The 15,303-nt window shown below is 67.0% G+C and overlaps 4 protein-coding genes across 16 annotated transcripts in view; 1 reads left to right on the forward strand and 3 right to left on the reverse strand.

The window, feature by feature from the left end:
* The window catches only part of ZMYM3 (zinc finger MYM-type containing 3), a 28,864-nt gene extending 26,994 nt beyond the window's left edge, over positions 1-1,870 (forward strand). For all 5 annotated transcript variants that reach the window (XM_067004778.1, XM_067004776.1, XM_048075087.2 and 2 more), the window contains 2 exons: positions 17-134; positions 520-1,870. In XM_067004778.1, coding sequence (XP_066860879.1) covers positions 17-134; positions 520-718 — 317 coding nt within the window. In that variant the 3' untranslated portion in view covers positions 719-1,870. The remainder of the gene's footprint in view (positions 1-16; positions 135-519) is intronic.
* A 383-nt stretch (positions 1,871-2,253) lies between these two features.
* LOC106037668 (gap junction alpha-3 protein-like) lies at positions 2,254-3,884 on the reverse strand. The gene has a single exon (XM_048075187.2). The coding sequence runs from the start codon at positions 3,376-3,378 to the stop codon at positions 2,482-2,484; it is 897 nt and encodes a 298-aa protein (XP_047931144.2). The 5' UTR covers positions 3,379-3,884; the 3' UTR covers positions 2,254-2,481.
* Positions 3,885-4,187: 303 nt separating this feature from the next.
* On the reverse strand, positions 4,188-8,917 carry GJB1 (gap junction protein beta 1). Of its 3 annotated transcripts, none has more exons than XM_048075179.2 (2): positions 8,899-8,917; positions 4,188-5,213 (listed from the first exon to the last, which is right to left on the reverse strand). In XM_048075179.2, exon 2 carries the CDS (start codon positions 5,199-5,201, stop codon positions 4,365-4,367), a length of 837 nt encoding a protein of 278 aa, XP_047931136.1. In that variant the 5' UTR covers positions 5,202-5,213; positions 8,899-8,917; the 3' UTR covers positions 4,188-4,364. The 3 variants fall into 3 exon arrangements, with proteins under 3 accessions (XP_047931136.1, XP_047931125.1, XP_047931121.1); XM_048075168.2 differs by lacking the exon at positions 8,899-8,917 and adding an exon at positions 6,946-7,048; XM_048075164.2 differs by lacking the exon at positions 8,899-8,917 and adding an exon at positions 5,981-6,096.
* A 1,494-nt stretch (positions 8,918-10,411) lies between these two features.
* Positions 10,412-15,303, reverse strand: part of NLGN3 (neuroligin 3) — a 35,178-nt gene continuing 30,286 nt past the window's right edge. For all 7 annotated transcript variants that reach the window (XM_067004781.1, XM_067004780.1, XM_067004779.1 and 4 more), the window contains 2 exons: positions 13,415-14,204; positions 10,412-12,965 (listed from right to left, as the gene is read on the reverse strand). In XM_067004781.1, the coding sequence (XP_066860882.1) occupies positions 12,128-12,965; positions 13,415-14,204 (1,628 nt within the window). In that variant the 3' untranslated portion in view covers positions 10,412-12,127. The remainder of the gene's footprint in view (positions 12,966-13,414; positions 14,205-15,303) is intronic.

Genomic DNA, 15,303 nt, shown 5'->3' on the forward strand with positions numbered 1-15,303 from the left:
CTCTACCCCTTTGCAGATGGTGGCACTGGAAAGCGGAAGCGTGAGGAGGAGATACCAATGCTGGAGCAGCGGGAGAACAGGATGAACCCACTCCGATGCCCAGTCAAATTCTATGAATTTTATCTCTCCAAATGGTGAGTCTTCGGAGAAGAGGCACGTGATGTTTTGGGGCCACCTCTCAGTTTCAGGGAGACCCTGTGGAGTGGCTGCTGTTCTCTGCACATTTGTCTATGAGTTTGAAGCCTGGACCAGGGTTTGCACTGCTTGTAGGCTGTGGTTGAGAGAACACTCCTCTCTGGCCTCTTTCACTGCTCAGCCCTTTGTAGACATGGAGGGGTGTGTGATGTGTTTGCTTTCTGGTTAGGGAGTTCACTCCAGAGTGAGGAGCTACAGGCTCAGTCTGTGGCCTCGTCCTGCCAGAGGATGTCTGCCAAGTCTTGAGCCTTTGAGGGCTAACAGAGAGGGCAGGCCAGGCTTTCTGAGCGCCTTCTATTTGTATCCCTTCCTTTCTCTCTGCAGTCCTGAGAGCCTGCGGAACCGCAACGACATCTTCTACCTGCAGCCTGAGCGGTCGTGCATCGCCGAGTCCCCGCTTTGGTACTCAGTCATCCCCATGGACCGGAGCATGCTGGAGAGCATGCTGAACCGCATTCTGGCAGTGAGGGAGATCTATGAGGAGCACAGCCGGCTCGGTGGCCTGGAGGACGACATGGACTAAGCACAAGGTGCTGCTGGGCTGGTTCCGCTCCAGCCCTGGACACCTCATCTCCCTGCCTCCTGCTGTGGGGGCCGTGCAGCGCAAGGTGGGGCCGGGGCTGCAGCAGTGCTGTCCCCTCATCGTTACCGGACTCAGACATCCCATCCTGCTCGTAACAGGCCTGTCCTACCTACGTGGCGCCTGCGCTCGGCCACGTCCCAGAGCCGTGTGGGCCATCTTCCCCGAGGCCAGGCCCTGCAGCACAGAGGTGGCAAAGCCCCCAGGGCGGTGGCCCCGGCTTGGCTCTGTCCTCCTGTTCCCCAGGGCTGCGGCCCCTTCCCCTGACACTAACCCCTTCTCCCCCTGCCCCGGGGCAGGAACCGCACAATACGGCAGAGTGCTGCCTGGGACCAGCACCCCCTGAGGCTTTTAATTCCCCCTTCCCTTGGCATCAGCTCTTGGAGGCTGCCAGGTGGCGTGGCAGGAACAGCTCTGCTGCAGTGGGACAGTGTTTTCAAGGCAGCAGGGAAGGACCACGGGCGGCCCGTGAGCTGTTGGGTAGGGGAAGGGCTCTTTTCAAGGGCGGGAGGTGGCCGGGCTGGCTGTGGGGAGCAGACGGAGGCGGTGCTGGAACGCGAGGGCTGAGACCCAGTTGGGCTGCCTCCCTCAATTTTGTCAATGTTTTCTGAGTCAGCAGAAAACTGACTGACACGGGTCTGGGCCAGTGCTGCCCCTCTCCCCACCGTCCCCGTGTGAGGTGCCACCAGCAGTGCAAGCTGGCCGGGGTGCTGGCGGCGGTGGCAGGTCCCTCCGCTCCTGCTCTGGGCTCGGGCGGCTGCTGGCAGAAGCAAGGGGCTCTGCCTGGCCTCTCCCCTCCCTCCCAAAGCTGCAGGGCCCCGGTGCCCTGCCTGGAGCAGGCTTGGCTCCGGCTGTGCTCTTCCCTGCTGCCTCCTGCCCCTCCTCGTGTTCTGGTCGGTTTTCCTGAGCTGTACATGGGTCTCAGCACTGTTGAGCCTGTATATATTGTTCTGGGCCTTGGCCCGGGGCCCTCTGTCCTCTGTGTCCATGTGGAGAGTGAGCCACTCACCAGTCTTGTTGTAGTGATAACAGGGCGGTAGGACTAACCCTGTGTCTCTGGAAACCATTCATTTCAAATAAAGATGCAGAAACCCGCGGGCAGCCCCTGCTTTCCCCTGGCGGCAGGGTGGGCCCTGCTGTGCAGCCCCTCACCCACCCCCAGCCCCAAGCAGAGCTGTGGGGCTGGGGCCTTCCCTTCCGCGGGCTTGGCCTCTCCCAAAGGTGCTGCAAGGCTCCATGGGGCACGAGGGCCCTGGATGGAAAAGCCAGGCGAGTGTCCTGCTGCTGCCACCCATCTCCCTCCTCTCCATCCCGCCCCTGCTGTGCTGCCTGATTTCCTCCTGCCCCCTCCTCAGCTGCGGGGCCACAGCCCAGCGTGGCGGTGGCCCTGTCCCAGCTCTCGGGGCCACTCGGTGCATCTGTGGGACAGACGGTCAGAGAACAATGCCGCGGTGCCCGTGGGCAGAGCACGAGTCAGATGAGTTGTATTGAGTGTTTATTTGCTCCCCAGGGCTGATGGGCGGGGTAGTGGTGTTTGCCCCTGCCCCAGCCTGGTCCTGCTGCTCCTGGGACGTGCCCAGCTCTTGCACTGGCCGTGGGGTCTGTGCCGTGGGGCCTGGCAGGTCCTTGAGATGGAACCACAACCGCGGCCACCGCAGCATCCTGCGCATCGCCCATCCCTGAGCATCCCGACACACCGGCTGCGTTCACACCGCCAGGTCCCCCACTCGCGCCTTCCCGCGGGACCCGCTGGCCACCCCCAGCCACGCGCCGGCCTTCCCCAGGGGCGCCAGGCCGTGGGGGGGTCTGCTGGCATCCGTGAGGCTGCCACCACCAGGCAAGGTGACACGGGCGCTGTGGGGCTCCGTAGGGCCGCCAGGGCCAGGCGGGACTTGGGACCTGGGACGTGGCCCCTGCCGGCACTTGGTGAAGCCCAGGTGGTAGATCTCCACCAGGTTCAGCAGCAGGGACACGCAGGCCACCCCCAGCATGAAGAGGATGAAGATGGTCTTCTCGGTGGGCCGGGAGATGTAGCAGTTGACGGTGTTGGGGCAGGGCCAGCGGCTGCAGGTGTAGAGGGGCTTCAGCTCAAACCCGTACAAGGCGTACTGACCCGCGATGAAGCCCATCTCAAAGAGAGCCTTGAAGACAACGTTGCAGACGTACGTCCTCAGGATGGCCCCCCGCATCTGGACCCGGCCCCGCACGTCCCCTGTGTGGAGCGGGGGCTGCCCGGGGCGCTGCCGCCTGGCCCCGCTGCCAGCCCGTGCCACCGCTCGCTGCTGCGCCTTCTCCTCCAGGTGCACCAGGTGCAGGATGTGTCCCAGGTACACGAGGCTGGGGGTGGAGACGAAGATGATCTGCAGGACCCAGAAGCGGAGGTGGGAGAGGGGGAAGGTGCTGTCGTAGCAGGCGTTCTGGCAGCCGGGCTGCTGCGTGTCGCAGGAGAAGCCAGCCAGCTCGTCGCCCCAGACCCGTTCGGCGGCCGCCCCCAGCACCAGGATGCGGAAGACGAAGAGGACGGTGAGCCAGACCTTCCCCACCACCGTGGAGTGCTCCTGGGCGCTCTCCAGCAGCCGCCCCAGCAGGCTCCAGTCCCCCATGGCGCGCGGCGCTGCGCCCTGCAAGACAGCCGCGCTCCAGACACACGGACACCTGCCCAACCGCGACCCTGCCCCCGGGCGGGCGTGCGGGGCCCTGAGCTGGGGCTGTCCCCACCTCGCGTCCCGTGGGACACCCTGACCTGGCGCGGGGAGGGCGGCGGGAGCAAGGGCTTCCGTCAGAAAGCAACCCCCAGCAAGGTGGCCATGGCCACCACGGGGCACAGCACGGGGACCCCTCACCGTTGCGGGTTCGTGGGGCACGGCCCGGTGCTCCCACGCCGTCGGCTCCTGCGCAGGGGTGCAGGGTGCTGCGAGGCCCCTTCCCGGTGCGCAGCGGGGTGCAGACAGGTCCGGCCGGCTCCGTCCGTCCGTCTGTCCACCCGACAGCGGGCACAGGGTTATCGGGGCGTGATGCAGCTGCGGGCCCCATTGGCTTTCTTTGTGACTGGCAGATGAAGCAGCCACTGGGGGAAATTTTTCCCCTCTATTTTTGGTCTGGGTACCTTTCTAAATATACTTGGGGCTGCAGGGGCTAGTGCTCAATGCCACCAGAGGGTCACTGCTCCCGCACGCGTGCTGCCAGGGCTCCATGCAGGGACCACAGCCCCCCAGGCCCCAGTATCCCCCGCCCACGTATGGGGCTGGCCGGCCCCGTGCATGGGGAAGCATCCCCAGAGGTGGGTGGCAGGAGCCTGGCTGCACCCAGACCCGCTCCTCTCCTCTCTGCCTGGCCGGGCAGGGGTGGGCACCCCATGCTGGCACCGCGGCCCCCGGCACGTCCCAGCCGGAGCAGAAAGCAGGGAGGCAGCGCCTGAGAACGGAGATTTAATGGCCCGAGCGCGCAGCGGCGGCTGTGCCCTCCTTGCTGTCCAGGAGGGCTGGCGCCGGGGGTGCTGTACTCAGGATGAGGGCGGCGTGAGGCCCCCCCGGGGCTGTGGGGAGGCTGTGGGGCAGGGGCGAGGGCTGCAGCCCCTGCGGCGTGACCCTTAGCAGGCGGAGCAGCGGTCGCCCTTCTCCTGCAGCCCGGGGTTGCGGCGCAGCATGTCCTTGAGGGAGCCGTCCTGCTCCGTCAGCAGCTGGTTGATCTCGTTCTGCTTGTACTCGGAGAGCTTGTGCCCGTAGAAAGAGCCCTTCCCCGACGAGGGGTTGGAGTTTCGCCGGCCCCGGCGGGCGCAGGCCCGCACCACCAGGTAGACCAGCTCGGCCATGTTGAGCACGATGCAGATGCTGGAGGTGACCAGCATGAAGACGGTGAAGATGGTCTTCTCGGTGGGCCGGGAGACGAAGCAGTCGACGGTGTTGGGGCAGGGGTAGGCCTCGCACTTGACCAGCCGCACCATCTGGTAGCCCGGGTAGATCATGTAGAAGATGTACATGAACACTGCCTCGAAGAGCAGCCTGAAGACCACGCTGAAGACATACGTCCACCACAGCGAGCCCGCGATGCGTATCTTGTGCTTCTTCACCTCCTCCAGGTGCTTGGCGTCCCCGTGCCCCGTCATCATCAGCAGCTTCTTCTCCTGGTGCTGCTGGTAGGCCACGTGCATGGCCACCAGCAGGGCTGGCGTGGTGACGAGGATGAGCTGCAGGGCCCACAGGCGGATGTGGGAGATGGGGAAGAAGTGGTCGTAGCAGACGCTGTTGCAGCCTGGCTGCTGCGTGTTGCAGGTGAAGGCAGACTTCTCGTCCCCCCAGACGCTCTCGGCCGCCACCACCAGCACCATTATCCTGAAGATGAAGATGACGGAGAGCCAGATGCGCCCGATGGCAGTGGAGTGGCGGTTCACCCCGCTCAGCACCGCGTAGAGGCCGGCCCAGTTCATCGTTCCTCACGCCTGCGGGAGCAAGAAGCGGCGTTAGGAGGGGGAAGGTCCCCGGGCTGAGAGGGACCTTCCAGGTGGGCAGCAGGACAGCAGCACAGGGCAGCGTTTTGCCTGCAGCAGGCAGGAGATCAGCCTCATGGCTCTGCCGTCCCCATGCCACCAGCCCTGCTCTGGGGGTGGCAGCAGCCAGAGCTGGGCAGAGCGTGGCTGGGATGAGGAAGCGGGCAGAAGGCGCTGCGTGCTGCCGGGACAGCAAATTGCCCCGGCTGCCCCGTGTCTGGATGGGGGAGGGCTGCCCCGCCACTCCAGTCATGGCTGGGGGGCAAAGGGCTCCCAGCTGGCGGCCAAGAGCTGCTGCTGGCTCCGGCTGCGGGGCCTCTCTGCCTCCCCCTGCGAGCACTCCTCTCTGCCTCCCCCTGCCCCACTCCTGCCCTGCCACCCCACACTGGCACCAGGATCCCCACCTGCGGCTGCCGCAGAGGATGGGGGCAAAGCTCACGGACCCCCCCACCCGCACCTGGCGCTGAGCTCTGCCCCAGCACCTCCCTGCCCTGCGCTGCCACACTCATCGCCCCACAGCCCCGGGCACGGTGTCCCCACGGGCAGCCACGCGTTGCCACCCTCCTCCGGCACCGTCCCTGCCTGGGGTGACCCCGCACCCCAAGTGCCGGCACCGAGCAGCTCCGGGGGCTGCTCCCCACCTGGGCACGAGGCCAGCCCAAGGCTGGGGGCCGGGACCCGCCAGCTGGCCCCAGTCCAGAGGGCCCCACGGCGCGTACCTGCTGGTGAGGAAGGGTCCTTGTGAGCTGCCCCCAAAGGCCCCTCTAAGGTCTCATGTCTCCAGCAGGAGAGCTCTGCTCCGCCTGCCCTCGTCTCTGTCCACCACTGCCCTGCACTGGAAGTCATATGCTGCTTTATAAACTATTTACATACAATGGGGCCTTTATGGGCCCCTGAACAACACACTTTAGCATTCAGATCCAACGCCCTGACTTCCGCCCACCCCAGCCAGACAAAGTGCCTGTGTGCTGCGTTCCCGCTCCCACCTTGCCCCGCGCCGAGCACGGATGTGGACCCACGGCTGCCGGCCCGGGGGGGGGGGCTGCCCACTGCCACGAGCATCGCACGGGATGGCGGCCACCTGCACCGCCGGGTGCCACCGAGGGGACAGCCAGGACCCCGTGCTGGCGGCGACAGTGGTGGGAGAGTCCCAACATGGCCCTGGGGACGGTCACTTCCCTGGATGGCGAGCAGGGAAGAGCGTGCGACACGTGCCAGGACGCAGAGCTGAGCCCAGCCACGTGCCTGTCCGCATGGATGGCACCACGGCCTGGGCTGGGGCTGGGGGCTGGCTGCTCCCCAGCACAGCACTGAGAGTCTGTGGGACCCGTGGGGTTGTGTGTGGCCCCCGTGGGCAGCCCCAGGTGGGGAGCAGCCACACACAGCAAAAGCTTCCAGCTCAGGGCCCCACGGCACTGCTGGCATGGCCGGGGCGAAGGAGGTGGCAGGCAGCAAAGCCACCCTTGATGGCTCCTATCCCGCAGCCCAGGGTGCGAGCACTGAGACCAGGAGCTGACAAATCGTGGTGGGCACGGGCCCTGCTCTGCTCCTCGCCCTGCTCCCCCCCGTCCCTGCCCCGACTCTGCTCTCCCTGGACCCCATGGTGGGACCCCAACCTCTCCCCCGGGGTCCCCAGCTGGGGGCCGTGGCGTCCTCCCCGCTGCGGTGCCCGCCTGGCTCTCACCTCCGCGCGGGGCTTGCTCCCAGAAAGGCTCCCAGCGCCGTGTCCAAAGCGCACGGCACAACACCTGGACTTTATACTGACCCGCCGCGCCACCCGCCCCCTCCCAAACAGCTCAGTGCTTTCCAGGACCTGCTCCCTGCTGAGCAAACACCACAGGCGTGTCCGGCTCACTCCCACGAGGCACCCACCCCGCCGCCACCACCGAGCATCCCCTGGGGGTGTTCCAGGGGCCACCGTGGCACCCCGGGGGAGCTGAAACCCCCCCCTCCGTGGGGGTCCCCTTGGCTGCACCCTCTGGCTCTGAGCATCCTCCCTGCCATGCGTTTAAGCCAGGCACAGGCACCGCGATGCTGCGGCCCCGTGGCCCCGTCCCGCTCTCCCCGCGGGGACGCGGCCCCCCACGACGCGCCGCTTGGGGTTGTCGCCTGTTCCTGGGGAGAAGGGTTGGGGCGGTGAGCAGCCAGATCAGCAGTGTAAAAGTGCAGCCGGGGAAGGCAAACAGCCCGTCAACCATTAACCGGGCTGGCAGCCCGCTCCAAGGTCCCGCCGCCGCCGCCGCCGAGCAGGGAGCGAGGCCACGCGGCGCGCTGGGCCGCGACGACCCCGCGGGGCTGCGGTGGGGGCGGCGGGGCTGGGGGGGGGCCGGCGGTGGGGAGCCGGCGGGGCGCGGGGCGCGGGGCGCGGGGCGCGGGGCGCGGGGCGCGGGGGCGCGCGGGGCGCGGGGCGCGGGGCGCGGGGCGCGGGGCGCGGGGCGCGGGGCGCGGGGCGCGGGGGGACCGCCCCGAGCCGCTGCCGCAATCTCGGCCCCTGATAAGCGGCTGACTCAGCACGGCTCGGGTCCAGAGGGGGAGCGGGGAGGCAGGAGGCGGCAGGTGGCGCTGCGGGGCCGGGCCGGGCCGGGCCAAACCGGGCCGGGGCCGGGCCGGGGGGAACCGCGGGGCTGGGAGCGCGGCGGGGCCGGCGGCTGCGGGGAGGGGGGGGGGGGGGGCAACCGGGTGGGGGCTCCGCAGGGCGCTCAGCTGCTGCCGGGGGGCCCGGCAAAGAGATAAAAATATAATTAATAATTAATTAATTAATTAATTAGCAAAGGATAAATGGGGATAGATACAAATAAATAAAAAGGGGGGGAAATAAAAATGGGGAGGAGGGACTGGGAGGGGGCGCGTTGCGGGTGTCCTGCTGGTGCCGGTGCTCCGGGGATGCGGCGAGGAGGCGGTGGGGGCTCTGCGGCTGCTGCCCTTTGTGCCCGGCCTCCGGACCCTGCTGCTGTTTGCGGCGGCAGAAGCCTCGTGCAAAAGCCTGCAGGCAAGGACGGGCTGTACCTGCGGGGACAGGACCGGGCGCAGCCAGCACGGTCCCCTGCCTCCAGAAAACCGCCCCCCAGAGCAAAAACGGGCTCTTAGTTAATGACGTTAATCACGAGGTGAGCGTGGCGGCTGATGTGTGAGGACATGGGCATGGTGAGCCAAGGAGACGGGCTGGGGCGAGCCAACATCCGTGCGGCGGGACGGGGTGACGCGGCGGTGCCGGCAGCCTTGGCACCCCGCTGGGGTCAGAGGTCTCAGAGCCCGGCAGTCCACGTCCAAAGGGTGATGCACGAAGTCTCTGACACACATCGGGTGCCGGGAGGAGAAGGGTGCTGCTCTCAGAGCTGCCTTTTCCTGGGCTGATGGCGACACAGGCGTCCCCGGAAGGGCCGGGGCAGCGGGCGAGCACAGAAATGCTTTGTGCTGCCGGAGCGGGGTCAGAGGGGAGCGCAGCGCTCTCAGGCAGGTTGTGCACCCTCACAAAGCCACGTCTTGTCCTGTGCCCTGCTGCATCAGGGGTGTGGGAACCAGGACCAGGACCAGGGCACTGTCCTAGGGATGCTGCCGTGCAGAGCCCTGCACTCCTGCTGGCTGTGGCTCCTGGAGCAGGCGGGGACCAGACACAGGTCACTGGTATCACTCGTACCTTCCCCGTGCCAGGATGGCTTTGCGGTTCAGTTCCCTTTTGCTTCTCTTTGCCAGCAGCCCTAAACATCTCCCCCGGAGCTGAGGATGTCCCTCATCGCCACACAGATGTTAACCGCAAATACCCTAGGGGACACGGTGTCCCCTGGGCTTTGCCAGGTCTCCAAAGAAACGCTGCTGATGGTCAAGGACACCCGGAGCAGATGGCAGGCTTGGGAGTTCTGCAAAGGCAGCAGCTTAATAGCAGCGTGTCCCCTGTCACCAGCTTGCACGCGGGGTCCTGGCTGGGGGGGGGGCAGGCAGGGACAGCGGGCAGCTGGGGCTGTGTGAGGATGGGGGCGCGGAAGGGCAGGTCCAGCCCCTTATGGTGGGGCAGAAACCGTTTCCCCTTCAAGCGGAGGGGACTGCGGGGTGGGCGGCTGGCGGCGGTGCCGGTGTCACCGGGGTGGGCCACCAGCCCCCGGGCAGGGCTGGCCCCGCTGCTCGCACCGTGGCGAGCGGGCTGCGGCTGGAGCTGCGCTGCAGAGCACTGGCATTTCCATGGCAACCCGTCCCCCCCGATGTGGGTTTCCATCCCGATGTGGGTTTCCATCCCGATGTGGGTTTCCATCCCCGTTCCTCTTGCAGCTGGACATCCGGCCAGTGCGAGGGAGTGCCCTGGGTGTGTCTGACCGGAGGGGATGCTCCTGGGGCAGGGGCAGGGCTGGATGGGACACCGGGGTCAGGGTTCGGGCTGCAGGCTGGGCAGCAAACCCCATCCCCGACCCCGAGCCTGCGGGAACACCTCTGCTTCCAGCGAGCGATAGTCCTGGGGAAGGCACAGCCCCGGGCCCCTCTGGGTGCCCCTTGGCCTCTCGCAGCGGGGCCCGGCACGCTGCCTGCCTTCCCACCTCCATCCACCCCTTGGCGAGGGGTCTGCCGCCCCCATCCTATGCTCCCTGCCTTGTGCTGGCTTTCGGGACAAGGCCACCCCCAAGTGAGGCACAGCACCCCGCACAGCACCCAGGAAGCACCCGCATATCCCCACCCTCCCCCCCCCCCCCCCCCCCCCCCCCCCGGCCCCAGCCCTCGGCCCTGGCTCCACTGCGTGTGCGCTGCCTGGAGGCGATTCAGGCCCCGTGCCTGGTTTCCATGGCAACCCCAGCTGAAATTACATTAAAAAGAAATGAAACCAGCAGCTTTTCTGGTTGGCAAGCAGGGGGAGGGGAGCGGGGCTGGGCAGGGCGGGGGGCTCGGAGGGAGGGGAACCCGCGGTGCCAATGGGGTGGACGAGGTCCTGCCCAGGACCCCAGTGCCATGGGGACACAGCAGGGCTGGGACACGCAGGGCCCCCCACCGTGTCCCCAGACGCTGGTAATCCTGGGGGCAGGGTGCAGCACCCGACCTGGGGTGGGTGCTGGGGCCCTGGGGACCGCCCGGCTGGGGTGGCCCCGTGCTGCACCCCACACCCCCTCCCGGGCTGGACCGAGCCTCTGCCCCTTGCACGCTCCAAGGAGAGGCGAGACACACCGCTATTAAAAATATCACTTCTGTTTTATTTGGAATTTGTTACTCTGCGCGGGTGACAGGGTATAAATACATTCTCCAACGAGCATCCTCACCCCTCAGCCGGGGCGGGCTGCGGGGCCGCGCGGGGCCAGGTGGCACCGGTGCGTCACGGCCGCCAGCACGGGCAGCGTCTGCCAGCCGGACCGGCTCGCGCAGGGCGAGGGATGGTGGCCCCGCAAGGACACAGGAGCTGCCCCCCAGCTGCCGGACCCGTCCCCCCTCCTGCTTCCCCACGCCGAAGGTGCCGGGGACCATGCTGGTGGCTGACACACTCCCTGCCCTCACTGGGATGCCCCGGGTGGGCTCCCGGGCAGCTCCTTCTCCGTGCCCAGCTGCATTGAAGCCCCCACCAGCCCTGCGGGTGCCCCAGCCCCGGCATGGGTGCCCTGTCCCCACGCAGGCCGCATCACCCCCCGTGGCCCCGCTGCGAGCACATCCAGGTGCCGGGAGGCAGAAAGCACCCTCGGTGCAGCCGGCTCACCCTCTGAGCTGCCGGCCCGCTGCAATCCACAGCTGGGGCAGGAATTGCAGCACGGCCCCGTGGCAGGGTGGGGAGCAGATGGGGAGCAGGGCAGGGTGGCCGTGGGGAGCGCTGGGACGCAGCACCGGCTGCTGCCCTGGGCGGCTGCGCTTCAGCTGCGGGTGTCCCCGGCGGGTGACACCCAGGAGGGGCTGGGGGTGGCACCGGACAGTGCTGGCAGCGGGGTGGGATGGGTCAAGGGGGGAGCCGTGGGGTGCTCGCGGCCAGGCCCTGGAGTAGGCTATTTGGCTGAGATCCGTGGGCACGGGTGACAGAAGAGGGAGAATATCAAAAATACAAAAGAGCGCGGCCTCGCGGCGCGGGAGGCAGGGCCCTGCCTGGCGCCCGCCGGCCCCGTGCGCGGGCAGTGGGGCCGCGGGGCCACGTTGGGGCCGGCACCGTGCACACACGCTGGGGTTCTTCTAACTGGCTTTTTATTTTATATCAAGAACACTTGGTTTAAAATCTTTACAAAGGACAAAACGCGGAGACTCCGTTAGTGTGTAAAGAACTAAAGATCTGCTTAAAAAACGTCTCTGCAAAGAGAAACGACTGACACAAAAGAGGTTCTCTGCAGCGCAAAGAGGGGCAGAGGTGCCAAGTCCCCAGCTCGGGGCCAGCTCCCCGGCTCCCAGCGCCCCGGCACCGGCCCCAGCGCCCGCACCCAGCGCGAGGCCGGGCCCCAGGCCCCTGCCCGCTGCCTCTGCCTATAGCACCATGGCCCGGGGCCGCCACTCGGAGCCTTATCCACAGCGCTCCAGATGCCAAACCTCCCGGGGAGCCCCGGCACCGGCCGAGAGGGATGCCCGGCACCACTGCGCACCCATCCCGGGGTGCTCGGCGGGCGCTGGGGACGCCGTGTCCCCGCGGGGAAGCACAGCCCCGGCACAAGGAGCCCTGTGGCTGCTGTCGGCTGGACCAGAGGGGCCCTCCTGCCGGGAGCCGGGAGAGTCGAAGCACTTCTCAAGAGTTAGAAAGGAACAAAAGAAAGCGCCGAGGGGAGCGGGACGGCCAGCGGCGTTGGGTCCCACAGGTCCGGGCTCGGTGCCGCACCGTCCGTGTGCGCTGCCCGTCCATCCGGGGCTCCCGCCGGTCCCTCTGCCAGTGTCTGCTGCGTGCGTGTGCGTGCGTGCGTGCGTGGGTGTGCGCCGGCCGCGGGCGGCTATACCCTGGTGGTGGAGTGTGAGTGCGGGAGCCCCGTGCTGTTGAAGCCGGCAGCGAAGGTGTTGTAGGGGTGCAGGGTCTGCAGCCCCACCAGCGAGTTGGGGATCATGGTGATGGTGTTGGGGGTCATGAGCGGGATGTCGTCCGGGGACCGGCGCAGCGTCAGCGTGTAGTCGGGCAGGGCAGCGAGGCGCAGGGTGTCGTGGGGCGGCACGGCCTCGCACTCGTGGTGCGCCTGGCTCGCCTGCAGAGACGGCATCTCCTCATCGGGCGCGTGCGCGATGTCGTTGGCGGCGCCGCGCTGGGGACTGGGCTGCCGGTGCGTGTCCTGCCGCCGCTTGTCCTTGCGGTAGTAGAGGGCGGCGAAGGCCAGCACGTTGAGGAAGAGGAGGGAGGCGCCCACAGCGATGGTGACGCTCAGCTCAGTGGAGTAGTCGCGGGGGCTCTCGAGCAGGGTGCCCGCCTCCTGCTCCGGGCTCCACTTCTCCTTCCCGTTCTCGCTGTTGTAGGCGGGTGAGATGGCGGGGCGCTTGGTGGTCCAGATCTTGCCGTTGGGCCGGCGGGTGATGTGGGAGTTCTGCGTGGTGTCAGGCGGTGGCACTTTGGTGGTGGTGGAGGTGTAGTGGAACATGTCGTGCAGGTTGTACAGGTGGGGGACCAGGTGCTTCCAGAAAGCCACCTTGGTGGCCCGGTAGTGGTCGCGCACCCGCGGCTTCAGCCCGATGTGCAGGTACAGCTGGTCGCGGGGGTTGTACTTGGACCAGGCCACTTCCTCAAACCGGTTGGCCTTGGTGTGGATGAACTTGGTGTCCTGGGGGACAGGCTTGTTGGGGTCCCTGCAAGACACAGGCAAAACAGAGCTAGCGCCAGGGAGAGGCAAGGAGGTGGGGAGGGAGAGCTGGCCGCCTCTGGATAAGCAGAGGAGGGCACAGATAGGCACCACCCCAAACCCTGAGTCAAGCCTGACCTGCGATAACCACAGCCAAAGTGGCTCCCACACCCCTGTGCTTGGCCGTGGCCAGAGCCTGTCCTGGGCTGGCCGTGGCTGCAGCCCGTGCCATGCCGCAAGCAGCCTTGCCCAGGGCGGGAGCACATGGTGCCAGGTCCTTGGGGCTGGCCACGCTCCCAGCTTCTCGCTGTGTGGCTGATGACCCCAGCTAAGGCACAGCGCATGGATCTCTGGACACAGGGGGCTCAGCGTCCCACACCAGGCACGCGATCCCACCACCCCGTCGCCCAAGTGCAGAACCCAGTGAGGCACCGCTCCCCACCCGGCCCTGCTCACCCCGTCTTGGCAAAGTTGGTCCAGTAGGTCATCACCACGGCACTGAGCATGACGTCGTTCTTGGAGAAGTTGCAGGGAAAGAGGTCTGTGGGGCCGATCATGGGGATCCCGAACACATAAGGCACCTCATCCCCGTGGGCCGCGTCGGACCACGCGGGCTTCATCAGGCTCTGGCAGTGGTGGTAGAAGGCGTAGAAGTAGGTGGGGGAGCCGTAGCGGGCGTGCAGGTCGGCCGTCACCACCGACGGCTCTACCCACTGGTGGTCAGTGAAGAGGGCCACCAAGGTCTTGCGGCGTGTCTCGGGGTTGTCCCGGTCGGCCCAGTCCGTGTACATGAACTTGATGGTCTCCCGCAAGGTGTCCTTGCCCTCGGGGTAGCCGTACAGGTTGTCTACAAAGTTGGAGACCGAGTAGTCAAAGTCGCTGCCCGACACGCCGTCCTCGGGGTCCACCACGCCCTCCACGAACTTCAGCCCCTCGCCCTGGTTGACACCCAGCATGATATCGTAATTGAGGAACTCGCCCTGCTCCATCAGGATCTCTGGGTCGTCTGGGATCACGTCCCCGTCAATGACCGGCCCAAAGGCCACATGGTAGCGTGCTGGCTGGATGTCTTGCTCCACCAGCTCCTTGGCACTCTTCTGCCGCAGGCAGTCCACCATGTCCACCGTGTCCAGCACGTTGCAGCCCACCTTGTCGGCCAGCATGCTGGTGTACTTCACGGGCTGGTAGTTCACTGCCCAGCTGGAGAGCGCGGAGCCGCTCTGGATGATGGCTCTCTGGAAGAGACCTGCAAGAGAAGCGAGGAGCGGAGGAAGCTTGCAGTGGGGAGAGCCCAGAGCTGCCCCACTACCCCACGGCCGCAATGCAGGAAGGAGTGTGGAGGAGGCACCGGTGCCCTCATGCTCCTGCGAGGACCCCGATCTCCAGCGCGTGCACCGTACTTAACCCGTGCCGCGCTCCCTGCGGCGCTGGGCTGGCACGGAGCCTCAGCCCAGGGGTGCCGTGCTCCCCCGGGATCCCATGGCAGGCGTTTCACGGGGAAGGCCTGGCAGCAGCGGGAGGGTTAACGCCTGCTCCGGGGACACTTAACCCTGCGTGTCCCACCCGCCGCTTTGTCAGGGCCCCCCTCGCCCCCCTCCCCGCCACTTCCTGCCCAGCTGGGGCTGCTCGGTGCCAATCCGGCCCCGCGGGAGCACACTGCCAGACGCACAAAGAGGGCCTTTCTGCCACCGGGAACACAGAGGGAGTGGACTTTCGCCCTGGAAAGCGGGGCCACAAAGGCCCTGGCCCAGGCGGAGGAATGCGTGGCTGGGCTCCAGCCCCATGTCAATGGCGCTTGTGCTCGGAATACAAAGGGCTGCGAGGAAGCGGAGCCTCCGGGGCGGTGAAAGCGGCCGGGCTCGGGGTGCACCCTGGGGTCTCTGCTCTCCGGCCGGCCCTCTCCCGCGGCCCCGCGTGCTGCTGCGCCTTGCTGGACTCTGGCATTTGATTGCTGCCAGAGACCGTTTCGTGCACGGCGCAGGGACCAGCACAGCAGCATCACTGCACCAAGAGGCCACGGGGCTGAGCCCACTGACGCACGGAGTGCGAGAGAGATGGCTGCACACCTGAGCCCGTGCCCCTTCCTGCAGCAGCAGTGTTCGGAGGATCCTGGCTACCAGCCACAGCGCCCGTAGCTCTGTCTGCACGCGCTGTCCTTGCTCTGCTAAGTACCTGACGTACAGTCCCATGCGCTGGGAGAAAGAGAAGTCACAAGCTCTGTTTGTCACCTCCCGGTGCCCTAGAAAGCAGTGCCCAGCCCACAGGCACAGTGGGCAGAGCACTGCCCGTTCCCCTCCGAGGTGAGCATCCCCAGGAGCCCTGGCAGGGCCGGCCGGGAAGAGGAG

This window comes from Anser cygnoides, chromosome 13 (genome assembly GCF_040182565.1).
Source record: "Anser cygnoides isolate HZ-2024a breed goose chromosome 13, Taihu_goose_T2T_genome, whole genome shotgun sequence".
NCBI classification, from domain to species: domain Eukaryota; kingdom Metazoa; phylum Chordata; class Aves; order Anseriformes; family Anatidae; genus Anser; species Anser cygnoides.

Coding starts and splice junctions, on each gene's coding strand:
- GJB1 (XM_048075179.2), bottom strand. CDS start 5,201: ATGAACTGGGCCGGCCTCTACGCGGTGCTGAGCGGGGTGAACCGCCAC.
- LOC106037668 (XM_048075187.2), bottom strand. CDS start 3,378: ATGGGGGACTGGAGCCTGCTGGGGCGGCTGCTGGAGAGCGCCCAGGAG.